Source organism: Centruroides sculpturatus, unplaced genomic scaffold, assembly GCF_000671375.1.
Source record: "Centruroides sculpturatus isolate CEXI.00-Female unplaced genomic scaffold, Cexi_2.0 scaffold526, whole genome shotgun sequence".
Classification (NCBI taxonomy): Eukaryota; Metazoa; Arthropoda; class Arachnida; order Scorpiones; family Buthidae; genus Centruroides; species Centruroides sculpturatus.
The window spans coordinates 515,121-534,741 of record NW_019384897.1 but is presented as its reverse complement, the minus strand read 5'-3'; the positions used below and the strand labels follow the sequence as shown (position 1 = coordinate 534,741).

At 29.7% G+C, this 19,621-nt stretch overlaps 2 protein-coding genes across 2 annotated transcripts; both read right to left on the bottom strand.

Moving 5' to 3' along the window:
• Window positions 1-1,178: 1,178 nt before the first annotated feature.
• Window positions 1,179-4,669, bottom strand: LOC111631425 (McKusick-Kaufman/Bardet-Biedl syndromes putative chaperonin-like). Its single transcript, XM_023375658.1, has 3 exons — window positions 3,596-4,669; window positions 1,640-1,815; window positions 1,179-1,285 (listed from the first exon to the last, which is right to left on the bottom strand). The coding sequence occupies exons 1-3, from the start codon at window positions 4,578-4,580 to the stop codon at window positions 1,265-1,267; spliced, it is 1,182 nt and encodes a 393-aa protein (XP_023231426.1). The 5' UTR covers window positions 4,581-4,669; the 3' UTR covers window positions 1,179-1,264.
• Window positions 4,670-15,833: 11,164 nt separating this feature from the next.
• Window positions 15,834-16,184, bottom strand: LOC111631416 (cyclin-dependent kinase inhibitor 1C-like). The gene has a single exon (XM_023375652.1). It carries the CDS (start codon window positions 16,182-16,184, stop codon window positions 15,834-15,836), a length of 351 nt encoding a protein of 116 aa, XP_023231420.1.
• Window positions 16,185-19,621: the final 3,437 nt, after the last annotated feature.

Genomic DNA, 19,621 nt, shown 5'->3' with positions numbered 1-19,621 from the left:
CTCTTGGCAATCTTAACTTTGCTTAGACAATCCTAAGATTTCTGATCCTTTGAACCTTACCTGATATCTGTGTGGAATATATTTTGTATTTCAATGTTTTGTAAAGCAATAATTTGTAATTTTCTATAGAGATCTGATGAAGAGCTAAACAACTATAAGTATATGCTCTAATTTAATATGTAATAAAAAATTGTCCTTTACTATTGTTTTGATTTTACTATGACATTTTATGAATGACTTTAATCTTTTATACACTAGATAAAATTAGTCCCTTCAATGTTAACTTTTTAAAAATTTATGAAATTAGAAATTCATTTTTTTAAACTGATACAATAAAATTTTAAGACCAGATCATTAATAATAAAACATTAATATTTCTATATCTTGAGTTTTTAGTAATATCTTTTTATATTTCTACATATTTTAAATCTAATATTTTTTTATAATATTTGATAAAAATATTAGATTTACAAAATAAAGCATATACTGGGTGATCATAATTAAAGTACTCCTATTCAACATCTGAAGGGATATGTAGCAATCCAAACTTGACCAAATTTTACATGCTGATGTTTCTGGACATGCAAAAGAAATTTCCAAGGAGAAAAAAATTTAGTTCCAAAACTCATTACTGTAATGAGCAGCAAAATAATACATAGCATAGACATCAGGCATATATATAAGGTATGGTCAATTTCTGGGCATAAAACTGCTTATGGCATTTGAAATATCACTCATATCTCTCATATTACTGTAGATCAACATCAATGCTTATACCATGCCTGAATGCATCTTGTGAAGCTGTTTAATGAAAGCAGTGCTAATGCTTTGAGTGCACCTTGAGAAATTACACCAAGGTTTTTTAACTACTTGTAGAGCCAGCAGATCTCATAGTGGAAAGTTTTGGAAATAAAATTTTCCACTGTAGAAATCTTTTCTGCTTGTCTAGAAATGTCAGCATACAAAATTTGATTGAGTTTATACTGCTATATATCACTCCTATCTTATCCTAATCTATAATAAATATGAAAATAACTTAAACATTTCTGCAGTTATGTATTTCATTTTAATTATTACTATTTTACTATGTTAAGTGATATGCTAGAAAAAACATATATTCTGTTTTTCAGAATATCAGTGTGCAGATCATTCAGTTTCAATTGAAATTTTTTTTACAAATTCAGAAAACAATAATACAACTGATATTAATCAAAAAACCTAACTCACAAGACGTAGATAAACAAAATCATCTTCTAACACATTCTCAACAGCATGTAAAAAGAAACTGAAGAAAAAGATTAAAAAATAAAGAAAAGTACGTATTTAAATACGAAAAATAATTCACATATAAATGAACATATTAAATATTTTATTTTCTTTTAAAACTTTAAATTTTTTAAAGTCTCTTAAAATGAATTATTTGACAAATATAAATAAAAAAAATAAGTATTTTACAAAAAGTTATTAAAAATTTTTTAATATTAATTAAAAGATGTCATATTCTTTGTCAAATTTCAAGTTTTTAACAATAGAAATAAAAATAAGTTTAATAAGATATTAATAAAAGTACATTTGAACAGCACATAAATTACATGAATTTTAAGATTAATATGTTTATTAAAAATTAAATTATACTTACATTTGTTTCATTTAATGCTGATTCAATGTTATGACATATTAGTAACGTCCACATTGTATCATTAGACTGCAGATTAACATATGTTTTCTTATTAATTTTTTTCATTTCAATAGATGTTACATTACCTACAACATTTAAATCTTCTGGAAAAAGTAAAGTTTCTATTGGACAAGCTCCTAAATAAATAAAATTTTTATTATTATAAAATTAATTATACTAAATCTTGAATTATGTATTGAATAAAAATGAAACCATTTACATATATAACTTCAGCAAATTAATTATAAAATTGCATAGTAATTTCTTTTAATTTAAACATTTTGAAAAATTTTTAAATCATTATCAAAAAACAGAGAAATTTCAAATTTTAAATCTCTAATCTTAAAACTGTAAAATTAATTTAACAGAATTTGTTAACAAGGAAAAAAACATTTAAAAATATATTTTAATGAAAGAAAGTAGAAATTAACTTCTAAATTATTCTATTAATTAATGTATTAAATTTAGAGATGATTTTCATTTCTCAAAACATGTAACATTAACCTATTAAAGCATGATTTCCAACAAAGAATTAAAACAATTTGTAATTTTACTAATATTTGATGGAATGAAATATTTCTATATATAAATACATAACTAATTCAAAGCAGGAGTGTTTTAAACAAAAAAAAAAAAAAGCTGTATTTATTTTGAACAGTCACAATGCAGTTAAAAATAGAAATTGCTGATCAAAAGATAGTCCATAATAGTGAATGACTGAAATGTACAATGCAGTGTGTGATGTGACATAAGCAGGGATATCCCTAGATAAAGAAAAAGCAATAAATAAATAAAAAATAATTATTTTTATTTATTAAAAAAGTCATATATTTCATTTGAAAGTTTTAGAAAAAAAACTTAAAAATAATGGAATGATGCATTATATAAAAGAATAAAATATACTGTATTTTATAAATATAACACACTTATAACGAGTTTGACAGAATGGTATATGCTTTACTTCTTGACTTTTCTGATACACTCAGGATTCAATATATCAAATCCTGAGTATATCAGAAAAGTCAAGAAGTGAAGTGAAGGGCTCGTTACAGGTTTGAAGACGTGTTATGTTTGTTTACAGTCTGATTCTTTAGAGGATGTGATTTTATTTTTTATATATAAAAGTGGTATTAAATATATAAGTGGTAGAATGGAAGAATTTCAAGTAACTTGTTTACGTACTTGTATATATATATGCAGGGTGTCCCTAAAGCCTGGACAGGTAGGCAAAAATACATGTTTTCGAGAAATAAAATTTAACAACATTTTATTCAATTGGGATATTAAATAATATCCTCAAGATGATTTCCATCATATGCAATGCAAAGTTTGATGCACTTTGCAAAATTCATGTGAATTCAATTAATAAATCCACATTATTGTCAACTTTAGCACATTCACTCTTTATGCATTCAATCAAGTGTGTTACATCTGTGATTTTCATTGAGTACACTCTCTTTTATCCTTTAAAAATTATACTTAATGAGATTTCCTACGTGTCCAGACTTCAGGGACACACCGTACATGGAAAGTATCTAAAAGCAATTTATACCATAAAAGTTAATTTCTTAAGTGACTTACACAACTGCAATAAACAAACAAATAAGCCATATTTGATTAAATATACAAATGAAATTTTTTTTTTTGTTAAAAATGTTTGTTTTATAATACAAAGTTTTCTGTCTGCACTAAAATTAATTTAAAACTAGTTTTCTCAAACTACTGTATACTGAATTAACTAATGCCGGTTGTTTGTTTATTTGAAATTCAATACTTATCAATATATATTAAAACTTATTAAATTTACAATATGATTATATGAACATCTAAAATAATTGTTCCTTATAATTGTAGAACAAGTCTTAATATAATACTCAACTAACATTTTAAATTAATAATATATTTAAAAATTATTACTCGTTAATTCCTGAAGTGCACGTGAAAGATCAGCACCCAAACGATCAAATACTAAAATTCCAGCACTTTCTAATCGTTCTTTTAACAAAGGGTGAATCACCATTTGACAAGCTACAATATCAATGTCATTTTCAATAATTTTTGCAATCAAATTATTTAATTCACAAAATACTTCATTCCAAACTGATACATCTCCATGAACTTCAAGTTTATCAACACAAAATTTTGCATCTCCCGAAAGAGATGTAGCAAAAAGAAGCAATTTTAAATTTCTTTTCCCATTTTTATCACAGATTGCTTTGGTATTTGATTGACAAGGTATCAAGAGACCACAAAATACATCTGAATTTAATACATTTACTCCTTCCCGAGTGATAATTTCAATTCTACCCATAATTTTGCCCGTATTCGGCACGACATTTAAGAATGCTTTCAGTAATAACAAAGCGAGATGATTTTTCTCATCTTTACTCAACACACAACCCGGTTTTGAATTTATCACAGTTCTTATCACAGATAGCAGCTGCGAAACATCATCCAATCGAAGCCGCACCTTACAAGGACACTGCTCCGAATTGAAATATTCAAAACACAGCTTTATGATGTAATCGTTTACGTCAGCAACCAGAATTTTAGGCACATTTAGGTGCAAGGAACTTAATAAAAGCGTTGTTATAATCAATGCTGTTAATAAACCAAAATCATTAAACTTGCTTAAGTGAGACTTAACACAGGCAAAAATAAGTCGAACAAATGGATTAGAAGGCGATATTCTATGAAATAAAATAGATGAAGACGACGTTATAACAACCGTTCCTCCATCTTTGTTTTGGATCAATTTCAAACGACCACGTGGTCCATAGCACGTACGCACGATGTCATTTAGAGTGAGTAGAGGATTTAAATTTTGCGACAAACTCAGTGGCTCTGTTAGTACATCCGAAATCTGTACGGTACTTATTTTTCCTACTAACTGTTCCGCCATTCCCGTTTTTCTAGTACAGGCAATAACAGAACAGTTGCCAATGGTAACGGCATCAAACAAAAACTGTATACAGTATTCGTTTTTAGAACAGAGCGACATCTCGTGTTAGTTTAAAGAAACATCTATTATCGATCAATTTTACGGTATTTATAAAATAAAATTCNTCCTAATTGAATCTTTACATAAAATTACAGAGATATTATATATGTTACAAGGAAGGTCCAAAGAATCAGTAATCCTAGAATTGCGTAGACAAATATTAAGATTGCTGACAATGTTTTGTGCATTGTTGAAGTGGAATTTTAATTCAGACTTTGCTGGAACACATTAACTTAAGATTGCCTAAAGAGGTTTGGACAATGTCCAAATATTGATATTTTTATTCACATGTTAACTACTTTACCAAGCTGAATAGGCATGAGATAAAAAAAAATTAAAAAAAGAAAGTGTTTTGTCAAATACTTCATTAAAGAATAAACCTTACTTATAAGAATTGAAATATGTCAGTAAAAAGAGAACAAACAAAAATTCAATATCTTACTAAAAACTTATGAATCACTTTTCCTGAGGCCTAATTATTAGCACAAGAGTTTGAATTATGGCATCAAAAATTGAACAGCAGTTCTGCCTTTTTACATTTGCATATGTTTGTTCTGCACTTTTTTATGCAATGACACTTGATGAATCTGGAAATACTGTATTTATTATAATATACAGCACCCTTTAATAAAAGGTGCCCTCTGATATACAGCATAGTTATAAGGTGAAAAAGTTGTAAACTGCATCCTCTAATATCAGGCTTAAGAGTTACTTAAATCAGACTTTCCTAACTCAGCTGAGCATGGATAAATGATCATTTGATTATGTATTGGGTTGTTTGGAAAGTGAGTTCGTTTTTTTTCTGTGGAAAAAAACGCAATATTCTTATAATAAATAAATATTTTATTAAATTTTGAAATTACAGATTTATTTTAAAAAATAATAATAATAATAAAATAAATTGCTTTGTAAGAACGATAGAATCTTGTTATAAAATCAGTTTTCGTATACAGTATTTTATTATAGTGTTATATTCATTCGTATCTTATTGAACTTATATGTTTTATAAAATTCGATCAAGATCTATCCGTAAACGATAAAAAATAAAAAGAGTAGTAATAAATTCGGTATAGAGTTTCCTCTTGTCTCTTATAGCAATCAGTTTGGTTGTTATTTGAAGACATTTTACAGGACAAATATAGAAAAAGAACAATCTGAAATCTAACTATTACAATACCAAGATAGGTCGGATTTTTGATGGAAATCCGACATAACTATTACCTTATTGATCCAATGTTTGATAAAGTCGAATTGTTCTTATAAAAGATAATAAAAGGTAAACGATTAAAATTTATTTAAATTTTTTTTTTCTAATTTCTTAAATGGAGCTTTTTACGAATAGAAAATCGATAAGAACATCAAAGAAAAAGCTTTATAAATTTTGTAATTTAATAAATTTTTTCGTTTCGGTTATCTTTAATTCTTTTTATTAATATATATGTCATTCCCACAATTACTTTTAAATAATTTTATTTAAATAAAGTTAATTTAAATTACTTAAAATTGATTTTAGTTTCTAAACATGTAAAATGAAAAAAAAATCCAATAAGCATTTTTCAATTACAAACCTAACAATAAAAAATTAATTTTTAAAAATTTATATAGATAATTTTCAGAAATTGATTATAATAAATTTTAATCGGACGCCATTTTCTTTCATTAAAATAAAATTAATTGTGATAAAAGATAGATTTAAACTACATGAAAATAAATAACATATTTATAACATAATAATTAATTTATATATAATATATATTTTATATAAATCTGTTCCAAATTCCTGAGTTGAAAGTGACTTTATACAAAATTTATTTGTACATTAAAAATTCAAACCGTCGCCATTTTGTTTCTATGGCCTAAAATAAAATATATTTTAGAATACAGTATGTAAAATTTATTCAATTCCATTGGAATTCATAGAATTTATGTGATGTAAAGAATTCTGAAAATAAGCAAAACCTCCAAATAAAAATAACTCAAAAATTCCTCTTAACACTCCATTTAACAATTAGAAAAATATCATAAAAACATTAATTTTCTTATAAATTCCGAAATAAATCTTGTAGACTAACATGAAAGTGAATATAACATTGCACCATTCCATAATTGATAGAGGAACAAACTTATGTAAATCTATATTCATATACAAATTCAGTGCAAATATATTCACATTTATATATATATATATAAATTACTTTATTTCCTAAAACCAATATTATTTTCCATTATATCAGCGATTCTATACTATTTCGAGATCGTGGCACATTCAGAATTCTTAGTGGCACACCCGATAAACCAGTGTCGCATCAGAGATGCTCTTATATATAGAAAGGAAACGAATTGAAAATCTATATTTTTATATAAATAAATATACAAATAATATTTATAAGTAAACAAAAAAAATTAATATATTTTATAATGATTTTTGTGGCATTCTTATAATAAGTTTGTAGCACATCAATACACCGCAGAAACACTACAGTCTGTTTATACAAAGATTTTTTTTTTTTAAAGTAATATCTCGATTATTTTAATATTAATTAAAAACTTATCCATTCTTTCTTTACCACAGAATTTTTAAATAAACATTTACTCAATTTTATGATATTAATTAGTTTAAAAAATTCATAATATTAATATATATTTTATTTTTTTATTTTTTGGTTCTTTTAAATTACAAAAAAAAACGTTTATTTCAATTAAAGTTACTTACATAAAACGTATTGCTTCATTATTTTTAAAAGAACTCTTAAAACTAGAATAAAAAATAAAAGTAAATATCACAAAAGAAAAAAAATAATAAATATATGTTTTTCAATTACTTCTTAGCATCATCATAATTATTTTGGAATTTTCGGAATTCTTAAAAGAGAATTTTTTTTTTATTATTATTATTTAAAGATTAATAAATGCGGGATATTTATTACATTACATAAATGTAGAACATCATCATCTTTTAAGTTTTTTACATAATTTTATCAATTAAGAACAGAATCTACATTAAAAAAATTCTTTTTAATTCCATTTTTACGCCTTCTTGCTCTTTCAAATTAACTAAAAACATCCATTAGAACATTCAATTTTCAGATATATTAAACTGATTGTATCTTATAAGTAAAAAAAAAAAAAAGAAAAGAAAAGAAAACATCGGTTTATAGCCGCTTTGTTTTAGTTGGAAGATCTTTAAAAATTAATTTCGGGGGGAGGAAAAAAATAGAGATTTAAAATGATGTAAAAAAAAAACTAGGAGAACTGCAAAAAGGTATAAGTACAAAAGGCAGAGATAAAAACTCGGACATTTTTAAAAATAGAGTTAAATTTTTGAAGTCATAAAGATCTAAACAGCGTAAAAAGATTAAAAGATACCATGACGATGTTCATTACTTTATACAGCATCTGTTCAGTAAATCATGTAATATACTCGGTTATTATGAAGCAGTATTATATAGGCTATATATATAGATTACAGCATGTAAGAAAAGAAATTATAATTTTTTTAAATCGAAATTTGATTCAGAATTATATTGAAAATCTTGTTAAAGTTTTCAAGCTTGAATTTCTAAAATATGGATTAATTACATATCACGAGTATCATTTATAGTCTATACACATTAGAACAAACTACATTAGAATATTTCAATAATTCATGATGTATAGTTAGTTGTTATATGCATATTCTTTTGAAAATGTTCGAAAGAATTAATCATTTTTCAATATTTTTTTTTTTTTTTTTCAAATGGTACAACGCGAGAACATTTATTATTATGCATTCTTCTCTACGATTAATAGGTAGTTTATCTGGTATTGTGCTCCTAACTCTATCAATTTCTTAAACAAAATTATCAAACCTGCGAAGAAATGTTTAAAATGTCATTATAAAAATGAATCAAATGAGGAATATTATCACTTCGGACAATATAATTATAAATCTGCAGTATCATTTTTACGAACTGGATTATATTGATGGGTAAGGTAACGCAACACATAGGCGATCTACCAAGCGGATGCCTCCCAGGAAGACTTTCTATGGAAAATTGGCTCCTATTTAGGTGTAGAAAACTTCATGCGGCTGATCCACTGGCCAGGCCTTAACCTGCACAAACCACTAGCGTTAAATGGTTTTATCTTTCGGGCACTGGTGATCATTTTTATCAACTGTCTAGTGGCTTTCTTAGCAAATATGTCTACCGAGTCACTAAAGAAAACTACTTTTAAATTCTTACGAGATTGGGGAGAAAGTTTAAGAATAGCAACACGTTCTTGTAAAGTGTTAAGACCTGTCAATAGGATTAAGAACGAAGGATAAGCCATTCTTTATGGCTAAAAATGCTGTTCGTCTCGAGACAGTTCAACCAATCTTGCCACTTCGTACAGATAATATGTCTCAATTATTGCTATATGATGATATTCTTATCAATTTGAAAATGACTTGAATCTTGATGACTTATGGAAATATTTCGATTTTAATAATCTATTAAAACCATCGTTAAAATTTTTGGCTTACTAATATATTCATAATATAACTAAACTACTGTAACTTGTTTAATAAAATGTGTAAAGCTTATATTGTTAAAGGATTATATTGAAAATTAATTTATTTTGATAAGTTATCGAGACTATGTTCCTTTCAAATTTATCCAATAGAATTTCAATGCCGTCACATTAAAAGTATTGAAGTTTCTATATACGAGATAGTATTGGAGCCATTAAATTAGGCTAGAATTCTGTTGAGACATTCATTATCAAGCGATTTAAGGACGATAATACTTTTCAGTATAAAAACAGACATGTTGATTCGGTACTTGACTTTCTACCTCTGGCTCAAGAGCTAATCCATAGGGGCAATAGATCCAAAAGTTATATTTGCTAAACCATAATTTATTACTACAGCTAAACGCACTTACTATATGCTATTTGCGGAATAATGTCATTCTCTGTTATATCCAAGTATGACGTCTTCTACGATGGTTTCTTCTTCTTCTTTCGGTTTATATGGAGATGCCTACGATGGTTTTCAAGGATTGTTCATTTACAACGGATACGGAATTCCATTGCTTATGTATCTAGTTGAAGTAATATTAGTGACATTATATCATTGGTTTTCCTAGATAAAAATTACATTTATAAAATTGCTAGGACCTCTAGGAAATAATACCAGAATTTTTATTGTTGGTAAGAAATTAAAATTCAGCAAACTTAGAATTAACATTTGTTTTCTTCAAGTAATTAATTGAAGTAGCTACTTTTTCTTATAGCTATGATGAAAGACCTTTTTAAAGTACGCTAATTGTGTAATGAAACTGATCTCAAAGTTGTGAACCCGAAATGATTCAAAATAAATCATCTGAGCTTAGTTTAGGTTTGAAATAGCTTCGACTTTTCAATGTCTTTCATTTAATTAATCAGTTAAATCGCGTTCATAAAGTAAGTTAGTAACTTAATATTACTTGATTGCAAACTTAATTCGAAATATATTGTAAAACAGTTAACTCATCTTTACAGATAAGCAATTTTGTGTAATATATAATAAATCAGTAATGCATATTGTCAAGAATGTACAAATAATTAATTCACTTGTATGACTCGTAGGGCCCGACACATTCAAGACATATTCGTAGGCTCCTGCATAATAAATACTTACTTTACAATACTTTAAAAGTCTTGCAGGAAAATTGTTTATTTATAATACGATAAAATAAAATTAGTTATTAATATTTTTAAAATGAAAAAAGAAGGTGGTCCTACGCAGTTGCTTATCTTACATAATGATTAATCCGATAAAGACCCGCTGCTTAATTTTGGTAACAATATTTTGAAGTTAATACGTCTGCCCAAATTTTTATGAATGTATTAGCATTAAATCCATATAATATATTTGAATTTAACATCGTTTTGTATAGTTGGATTTGCGTACAGTACAAATATTTATTTAATGTAACTGTAAGACAACACTTAAGTTGTTCATCCGTGTTCTAAATCATCTAAATTAATTTGTCTTTGATAATGAAAATCACAGGCATTATTTTCCTTATACACATATATTAAATTCTCATTTTTAACAGGAATTGTTTGGAAATATTTTTACAAAATCCATATTTTTTTTTTCCTCTTAATTTACGGAAAGTAGTTTGAAATTTGATATAAAGAGTATTTCATTTAAAATGCAACAGCTGTCATTTCGCTTGTTTTAAAAATTTATAGAGCTTTGTTTCGAAAATGTTTATATAAAATTTCGTAAAAATTTAGAATATTTAAAATTTAAATAAATAAAAATGTATCGGTGTTGTACTCCTTAGAATTTCTTATAATAAAACTGACTTATTTATTTTTTTTGTGTGTGTGTCAATGGGAAAGTTGTAATTTTTCGTATATTAGCACAAAAAACTATAGGATATTTTTCATAAATCTTGTCCAAACTATAAAAAAAAAAAAAGTGTTCTTCTGCTTGTTTTACGTACAGCAGGCAACATTGTTAGAGAAACGAATGCTAAAGTGTAAGCGCAACGAACCTTAACTACAATACATACAGTAGTGTAACGGTAGTGAATGTGGGTCACGTTTATTTCCTAACGTTGGCTTTTCTGTCAATGTTGTCTTCTTTACGTAAAAGCTATATAGAAAACCATTTTTTTTAATCGTCTAAGAAACAGGTTTTAAAAAAACTTGATTTCAAGAATGTGCGCTGCTTTTAACTGCCTAAACGCATAATTGTTTACAACTTACAGAAAATTAAATTATATAGAAATTATAAAATCGAATCTTCTGTATTAAAATTCATAAATTTTGTGAAATTTTATATTTAAGTTAATTTAATTTTTTTTTTCAAATCAACCTCTGTAAAGTTAGAAATTAAACGTAGCAATTGTTATCTCGTTTAAATAAATTAGATAAAGAGTAAAATAACTAAGAAATTAATAAGTAAAGCGCGTGAATTTACTTATAATTTCTTTTAAATTTAACTTTCGATAAATGTAAGGCAAATCAATTATTATAAAGTTATACAACAACTATATTTATAGACCGCGCTTTAATATTAATTAATATTTATGTAGTGTGATATTTATTAATATATACTTAATGAGAATTTAAAGTTTTAATGATTTTTCAAATTTTTCACCCGTGTTTCTCTCGTTTATATCATTATTGATTTTAAAAAGATGCCGTAAAATTTCATTTAAAGTTCTCCTCTTTTTACAATTTTCATGGACAAATGTAAAAATATATATNCGTAGCGTGGCGCTGGACGGCGGAAAGTATATATATAATTATAATAAAGTTACAATAAATTAAGTTAATATATAATTATATGTACAGTACCTAATTTATATATAATTTATATATAATACTGTACAGACGACAGTAAACTCAATTTACCCGCCTAAATTCTCCGTAGCGTGGCGCTGGACGGCGGAAAGTAGTTCGGCTGCCCGATGACATTTTACCGAATTATAGGAGTTTTTATACCAGGTTTGTACGGATACCGTCGCAATTTTTCGCCGTCTTATAGGAATCGTAATTATAGGAACCCGTGTTATAGGAGGGTCTGCTGTATTCTTATATTCAAGCATTCGTGTGAATTTAATTAAGCTTATAACTCATTGGAAAGTTTTAAAATGTATCTAGTATTATTATTTAAATTAATAAATATAATAACGAATGATTACTATATTTAAGTTTTCATTTGAAGGACCATTTCATATTAAAGGTCGATGAACGTAAATTGCCATGTTTCTAATTTTCTATTTTAAACGTTTAAAACATAGTAACGACGTAGGATTAATTATTCATCAATAAATTTCCTTTAATAGTTAATGCAATTTATGTTTACACGTTATTAAAACGTAAATATATCAGTGTAAATTTAATGCGTTAAACCCCAAGTGAAACATTAAGCTTTGATAAAGACGTGAAGTTGAACTGTTCCAATATATATATATAGGCCTATATAAATCCAATAGAATGCAGTTTAAAATGTTTTAAAGAAAGGTAAAAAAAGAACATTTAACAAAGAAATATTTTTGGTTTTTTCCCAATTTAAAGATTAAATTCTTTTCTTCGTATTTAAGTTTCACTTAATTGTTCCTTCCTGTGTTTTTTTATTATCTTTTAATCTCATAAAATTCACTGTCCGTTCTATAAACACGATTTATTCGCATTAATAAATAATAAAATTAAATGTATCTTATGTAAATATATATATATTTAAAAAAAAAAAAAANAATCATTTAATTATTTTACATAAAAGACATCAAATATTTGTAAAATAAGCGTTTAAAATTGTTTTTCGAAGCATCTAACGTCACGTATTTACCTCTGTTTTAATGTAGACAAATAAGAATTGATGTAATCTGCACTTAAAATTTATACAACAGAACTAAAAAAAATGAAATGATAATAAAACTTCCGTTATTATTATTATTTTTATTGCTTATTGTTTATATTTTAAACCGTTCTTTAACTGTTACGATATCCGAGCGACGTTAAAGACGATACGACATTGAACAATCTGCCAAAGAATTGCTTCCCCGAGTAATATAATAAAATAAATAGGCCTAAAGTCAGTTTTTTTTATTATTATTATTTTTTTTTAATTAAATAGGAAAATAGGAAAAGTCATTTTACGCATTTAAACAAGTTGAAATTATGATAAATTATGTGTACGGTTAATTAAACAGCATTATAAACCGTAGGAAGGAAAAAAAATGCACCTACGGGATTAATAATAAAACAATAATGTTTACATCATTAAGCGGTTTCTTGATTAATCGAATTATCTACAGGACAATCAAATTTAGACCGAGAAGAATCGATGAAAAATTTCTAGGTGAAGGAAGGGAAAGAGTTTTATTCATGCTTTATTACACGAATAAAATAAGAATTTCATAAATAGATTAATAGTGTAAGTAGGACAGAAAACAATTTTCCCATTGTTTATTTAATGAAGTTGCGTGATTTGTTTGCAGAATAGAAAAATGTGGATAACAATCTACAAAGCTTACATGCCGATGGATAAATTCAAAAGAAGAAAAAAAAAAAGAAAGAAATCAATGAAGTTTGAACCGAATTTCAAAGGATATTCTTAAGAGTTTAAAGTGGAATTACGTATAAACCATTGCTCATCCTAAAAAAGTCTTTCGGATCTATAATTCAATAAATCTATTGCATGCTTTATACCATGTTTTTTGATCCATACTACATCTGAGAACGTCATTAATATGATTTTAGAAATATCTCAGAACGCTGTTAGTACGATTTTGATCATTTTTTTTAATTTATATAAAATCATGCAAAATATCGAAAATAATTTTAAAATATTTTAATAACTGCAAACTTAATTGATCGTTCTCTAACACCTTAACTAGGTTTTATGTATTATGTAACTTAAATTTTCCATTAAAAATTCAATTTATGTAATTTCTTACTTTATTTTAAAAAATAATATTGTGGATTCTTAATCAAATTCAATATTATTCTTTCAAAAATTTTTATATTCATCACAATCTTTTAAAGATTTCTTTCTTCTTTACTTCCTTTGAAAGTTTTGATGATCAAAAATTGCACACAACAATTTTTCTCGTATGAAACACACTGAAAGCTACGCTATCATAAAAAGACACTTAGCTTTATTAAAATTAAAATATTAAATTATGAAGAAACGGAGCTGAAGATAATCATTCACAGCCAGAATCTTTAAGTGCATTGAATAAAATATTATTCATAATTCCATTAAAATTATTGCGCTGCTAAACAGTAAAATACATCTACATCCGCTATCGATTATTAATTTTTTTTTTAGCGTATATTAATTAAGATATATTAACGAATTCAATTATGATCGATAACTTCAGATGTTACCAGTCGAATACTATACTCCTCCACGCTGTTACCTTACTAAAGTGTAACAGTATATTGGATGGGCCTTTCACTTTAGTTTTCATTGTATATGAGAAATGTCTTATTTCTTCACAAGAGAACTTTCATAAACGAATTTTGAAACAAACATTGCTATATCAATATCATCTGCAAACAATTTATTTAAAAGAATATCGACCGAAACCAAGCGTCAACCTCTTGACATAATACACGTCACAAGTAAATATACGGTACGAGAGAGAATAGTAATTCTAGAAGCGAATAGATCGAAGGAGAGTTAGTATAATATTTTTTGTATATATATATATATATATATTAAATCCTCAAAGATTAGCTCTTTCATTTCGTATTTAAATAGTCCTTAGTTTATATATGATAAGGAGTTCGGTGAGTGGAGAGTTGTTTAAAATATCGAATGAATTGAATGGTTTTTAATCTTTGAAAATTTGCGTTTTAATTAGAAGATAGTAAATATTTGTTCTTAAAGAAAAAAAAAATATATATATATATATTGTGGGGATCGATACGTATCGGCCTGGTAGGAGAGTAGGAAGAGGGTGGTAGCCGAGCCCGTGCGCCGCCACCCCCCGAAACGGCAAGTGGACTGGCCCACTAACGGCCTTTTCCAGCCCGGAGGGATCGATCCCCCGACGACTCGATGCAGTCTTTATTACGCAGCTAAATAAATATGCATCTGGTGCCGCGCAAGCCCGCTAACTGTCGAGGGGACTCGACGAGGTAGCAAAGTGCAGCGCCATTTTCTGCACGGCGCGCAACCTTGCACGGGAGGTGGTGGGTGGAGTGGGTTTATCTTTTTTCCCGTCTCAGACCGATTGCAAAATCGCGCACGCACCAGCGATTGGCATTTTTAAAAAGGACGAAAGGGAGCGAAGAAATGAGTGCAGAGCACTTTTTAAAACGGCTGCCGAGCTTCGAAATAAAATGCACGGGAGGAAAAAAAATCGTCAACTGGGCCAAGGACGCCGGCGGTAATCGCGCGCAAACTGGTGCACCCACTCTTCGACACATATGTCACAGGTAATAGTCGTCTCCGTCTCCGGCGCAGCGCTGTTTGAAACGCATCCCGGGCCTTGCAGTCGCGTCACAGCTGTTACCTGGATGCGGCCCGACGCGACGCGTTGCGAGTATCCTCCCGAGCGGCCGGGGTGCAGCCACGTTATTTAAAAAGCGACCGTGTAGTGGCGGTTGGGCCGCGACGCCATCACGCTAATACCCGGATGTCAAGCCATGGCTGTAAACACCGCGTCGCTTATAACATCATCACCTACCTGTTATTTTCGCCTGGTTTTGGTCGCCGGACGTCTGTTTACGACTAGAGACGTCACTAAGCGGCGTTGGTGCCACGCTAGTGACGCGTAACGTCACTTGTACGTTTTCGGAATCCACTCTACTCCACTGGTAACGACCTTGAAGAGGTCTTTCCTTCTTAAAGTCGAAATTCCATCGATGCTGCTGTTCTCTGTCGATTTTGGCCAGTTCTCGATCTAGGATGCTTCTGGTTTTATCATGATCGACCGGGCCGAACAGCACACGTCGCACGCTTCGTCTTCCCGATAGCTCCGTTACCCTGCTCAGTTCCATCCCAATGGGACCCGCTACCTCCGTGCTCATGCTTTAAACTCCCGCTTTGGACACGTTAAACTAGCAACACCTTCGCGTCTGTGTCGACTTTTCGATCTGCGTCGAAGTCGTAACATGGACTCGCTTCACCAGGCTGACGTTATTTTTATCTACCAATGGCGTTCCTCCCGACGCAGCGTCGGGTCATAGGGCGACGCGCAGCCAATCCACTTCCAGCACGGGCGCCTCCTATTGGACGATCTCCTAAGCGTCGTCTATGATGTGATATACAATATTTTAAATGTCCCTGGAAGGATCCGATTTTTGAAAAACGTCACGAAAAAACCGTTGCCAACGACTAATTATAAATTAAACTTTCCGTCTGCCGAAATTCCGTCTCGGAGGCTCCTCCCTTGACGTCCCAATGCTGCTGTTAGTCGGGGGCCCCCTAAACGTTTTCTGGGAGGAGCCGACGTGACGTACCGGCTCCCCCACCCCGACTGGCACGCGCCATATGGCACGAGCCGAGAGGGGCCTCGCTCGTGCTATCTACCCAGTCTCTCTCTGCAGAAACTGCAGCTTTCTTTGTCTGCCGCTAGCATCCGTTTTCTCTTCGGAATTACAGAAATGCTCGTTGGTAGACGGTACGCTTATACCGTCCACTTCCATAAGGACAGGTGTAACCATGTGTACGTGTAGCTCGTAAACTAAATACACCCTCTACCGTTGCACTAGTCACTTTCCTAGAAGACGAGCATCGTTTATTCGCCTCTCTATCCAAAATCGATCGGTGAGATTGAAGAATACGTCACAGTCTGGCGATTTTCTCTCTCTGTGTGTGAGCAATTTTCCAATAATGCAATTTAATTATCGCTTGCTCGTAGGATAAATGAAACGGTTTATAGAAATAATATGCTCCTACATTTCTCCTAAACGAATTACAGACGAGTTCGAACCCCATCCAATTTAATTAACTACGTTTAATTCTACTCGTTGTACGTTGGACATATTTTTGTTTTCCTTCCAGTTATATTTGTTATCTGAGTAGCCTATTTTCCCGGGAAACACGTATTTTTCTTAGAAGCATTGTTTATTCGAGATATCCTCTTTTAGATTACATATTTTTATTTTTTTTTCTACCGTTTATCTACCTTTTTATCTATTTGCTTATCACTTTTTCCATTTTTTTTTTCTTCGGGACATCATCATCTTACCCTCCGGTGACATCTTCGTCATCATCCTTTAAGTTTATCTTCTTCTGAGTATAGCTTTGCCTTCATGCCAAAATGTATTTCCCTTTTTCCCATTTCTTTCTAATTTTTAGCCCATTGCATATAACTTATAATAAGTAAGCCTACACCAGTGGTTCTTAATTATAACAGTTGCGAAATTTAACACTATTGTTAATGTGAAATTCACATTTTGTTTGAATAAAATCGAGTCGAAATGTCTTCGAATAAAAAGCATATTGGGCATATGCTTTACGAGTTTTGGAAAGGATATAACACCGTACAAACAGTAAATAATATTCATAATGGGCATAAAATAGCCCGGCACTTTCATAATTTTGCTGAGTACATGAAACAAGTTGGCGGAACACCGGTTAAGAATCACTGGCCTACACTATAAGGACATAAGCAAGAAAATTGATTGACTGATCGAGGGCTTTCGCACAACATTTTCTAGATTTATGGCGAAAATTTCGAAGTAAAAATAATATAAATGAGCCCATTACTAAGAGAAAGTCGGATACTAAATTTAGTAGCGAGGTCCCTCTTCTACATCTTTCTAGCATCCCCAGTAAGAGACGTGACGACAGCCACACGCGGATAGAATGTTCCTACCAACTGAAGCTTTTTGTCCTTTGCATAAAACTTTTAAGAAAACTCGAGTATTTATTCTTTCTTCTTTCTTTAATGCAGACAAAAGCCGCTTTATTTAAAAGTAGGCCTATAACTAGAAAGTGACATATAAGGGCCATACAGGAAATGACATATGAAGAATCAATCTGCGTAGGTGGAATCTTGCCAATATCTAATTTTGTTTGCATCATTATTAGAGGTCTTCGTAGACATACGTGGCAGGAAAGCTCTCCTCGATTGGTTACAGTAAAGTAAGATGGTAAAAATATCTTTTCTGTTAATTAGGACCTCTGAGTTTTAAATGAAACTTATAGTTTTTTTCTAATTGTTTCTTAATTAGTGGGAGCATTTAGTAGGTGTAATATCTTAGCCAGGATTATGGCAATTAGAATTATCCAATTTAAACTAATGTAGGCCTAAAATTCTTCACTTAAACGGCACAGAAACATGCATTTGAGTGAGGTAAAAGAAGATACATAGGGAATGTGTTCTTGCTGAATATAGAAAATATAGGCCTACCCCAATAGACGAAACAAAAACAAGGTTGAGAGTAATCAGATATTTAAGTTTACATTTTTATCGATTTTAGTGATACAGCTGCAAATAATTCTAAAACAAGCGGAAGAATTATAAAAAAATAAATAAATAAAATGACACTATCAACTCATTAGTTTGCACTGAATAAAACTGAATGTGTTTAATAAGTCAGTTGAAAGACTGTGACAGACAATATCAGTTTTATGGGAAAATGGGCAGATGAGCTTTCAAAATTTATTTATTTTGTGTTAAACATTGAGTAGATAATTTGTTAATTTTAAATTTGCAATTTCTTTCTCGAGCCGCGGATTTCTTTATTTTCAGTGTCTTCGACGTTATAAAAGAAAAATAAACAGGGAATGAGTCGTTTTAGAAACAGCTTTCCACATCTGTGAAAAGCAGGCTGCATTACTGTTAATCTGTTCGAGAAAAATGTAACTTAACTCTACGAATATAGACCTAGATCATATAGTGACTTTAAAGCAGATGATAATATATCCCCCCTCAAACAGGGAATATTGTTCTTTAATATCTCTTGTATAGAAATATCATCTGCTCTCTTGTACAAAGGCAGATGATAAAATATAGGCCTACTTTTATAAGTTAGGCAATATTATTTCCCCATTATACAAGACACAAATGTTGAGTCCTGTTACTAAAAATGGGTTTTATGGATATAAACCATTGATGTGTGCGTCAATATTGATTGATAGTGTTTATTATTTTTTTATACACCAGAGAAAAAGTATAATTCTTAAGTGTGGTTTCAGGTGACAAATAGCTTGCACTAGTACTTCCATCCGGGAACAGCTTGACATATCGGAAATTGGGCGAGTCGCGGTGGGCTGAGAGACTAATGGGCCGGTGCACGGGTCTTGCGGGTCGGTTGCTTGGTCACGTTTTTATATTTACCGACAGTTTGTGGGCCGCTTTGGAGAGAAATTGCCATTCGATATTTTCCCTTAATTTAATTTGAATTTACAAAAACAGAAAATGGGACAATTATTCTTAGGCCTTAGCCTAAGAAGAATAATTACTCAATTCGATTATTTTGCTAAATCTATTTTAAAACAGAATATCAATATATGC

Coding starts and splice junctions, on each gene's coding strand:
- LOC111631425 (XM_023375658.1), bottom strand. CDS start 4,580: ATGGCGGAACAGTTAGTAGGAAAAATAAGTACCGTACAGATTTCGGAT. Junction 1,816..3,595: donor TGCACTTCAGGAATTAACGA/GTAATAATTTTT, acceptor TTATTTATTTAG/GAGCTTGTCCAATAGAAACT. Junction 1,286..1,639: donor CAGCATTAAATGAAACAAAT/GTAAGTATAATT, acceptor CTTTTTCTTCAG/TTTCTTTTTACATGCTGTTG.
- LOC111631416 (XM_023375652.1), bottom strand. CDS start 16,184: ATGAGCACGGAGGTAGCGGGTCCCATTGGGATGGAACTGAGCAGGGTA.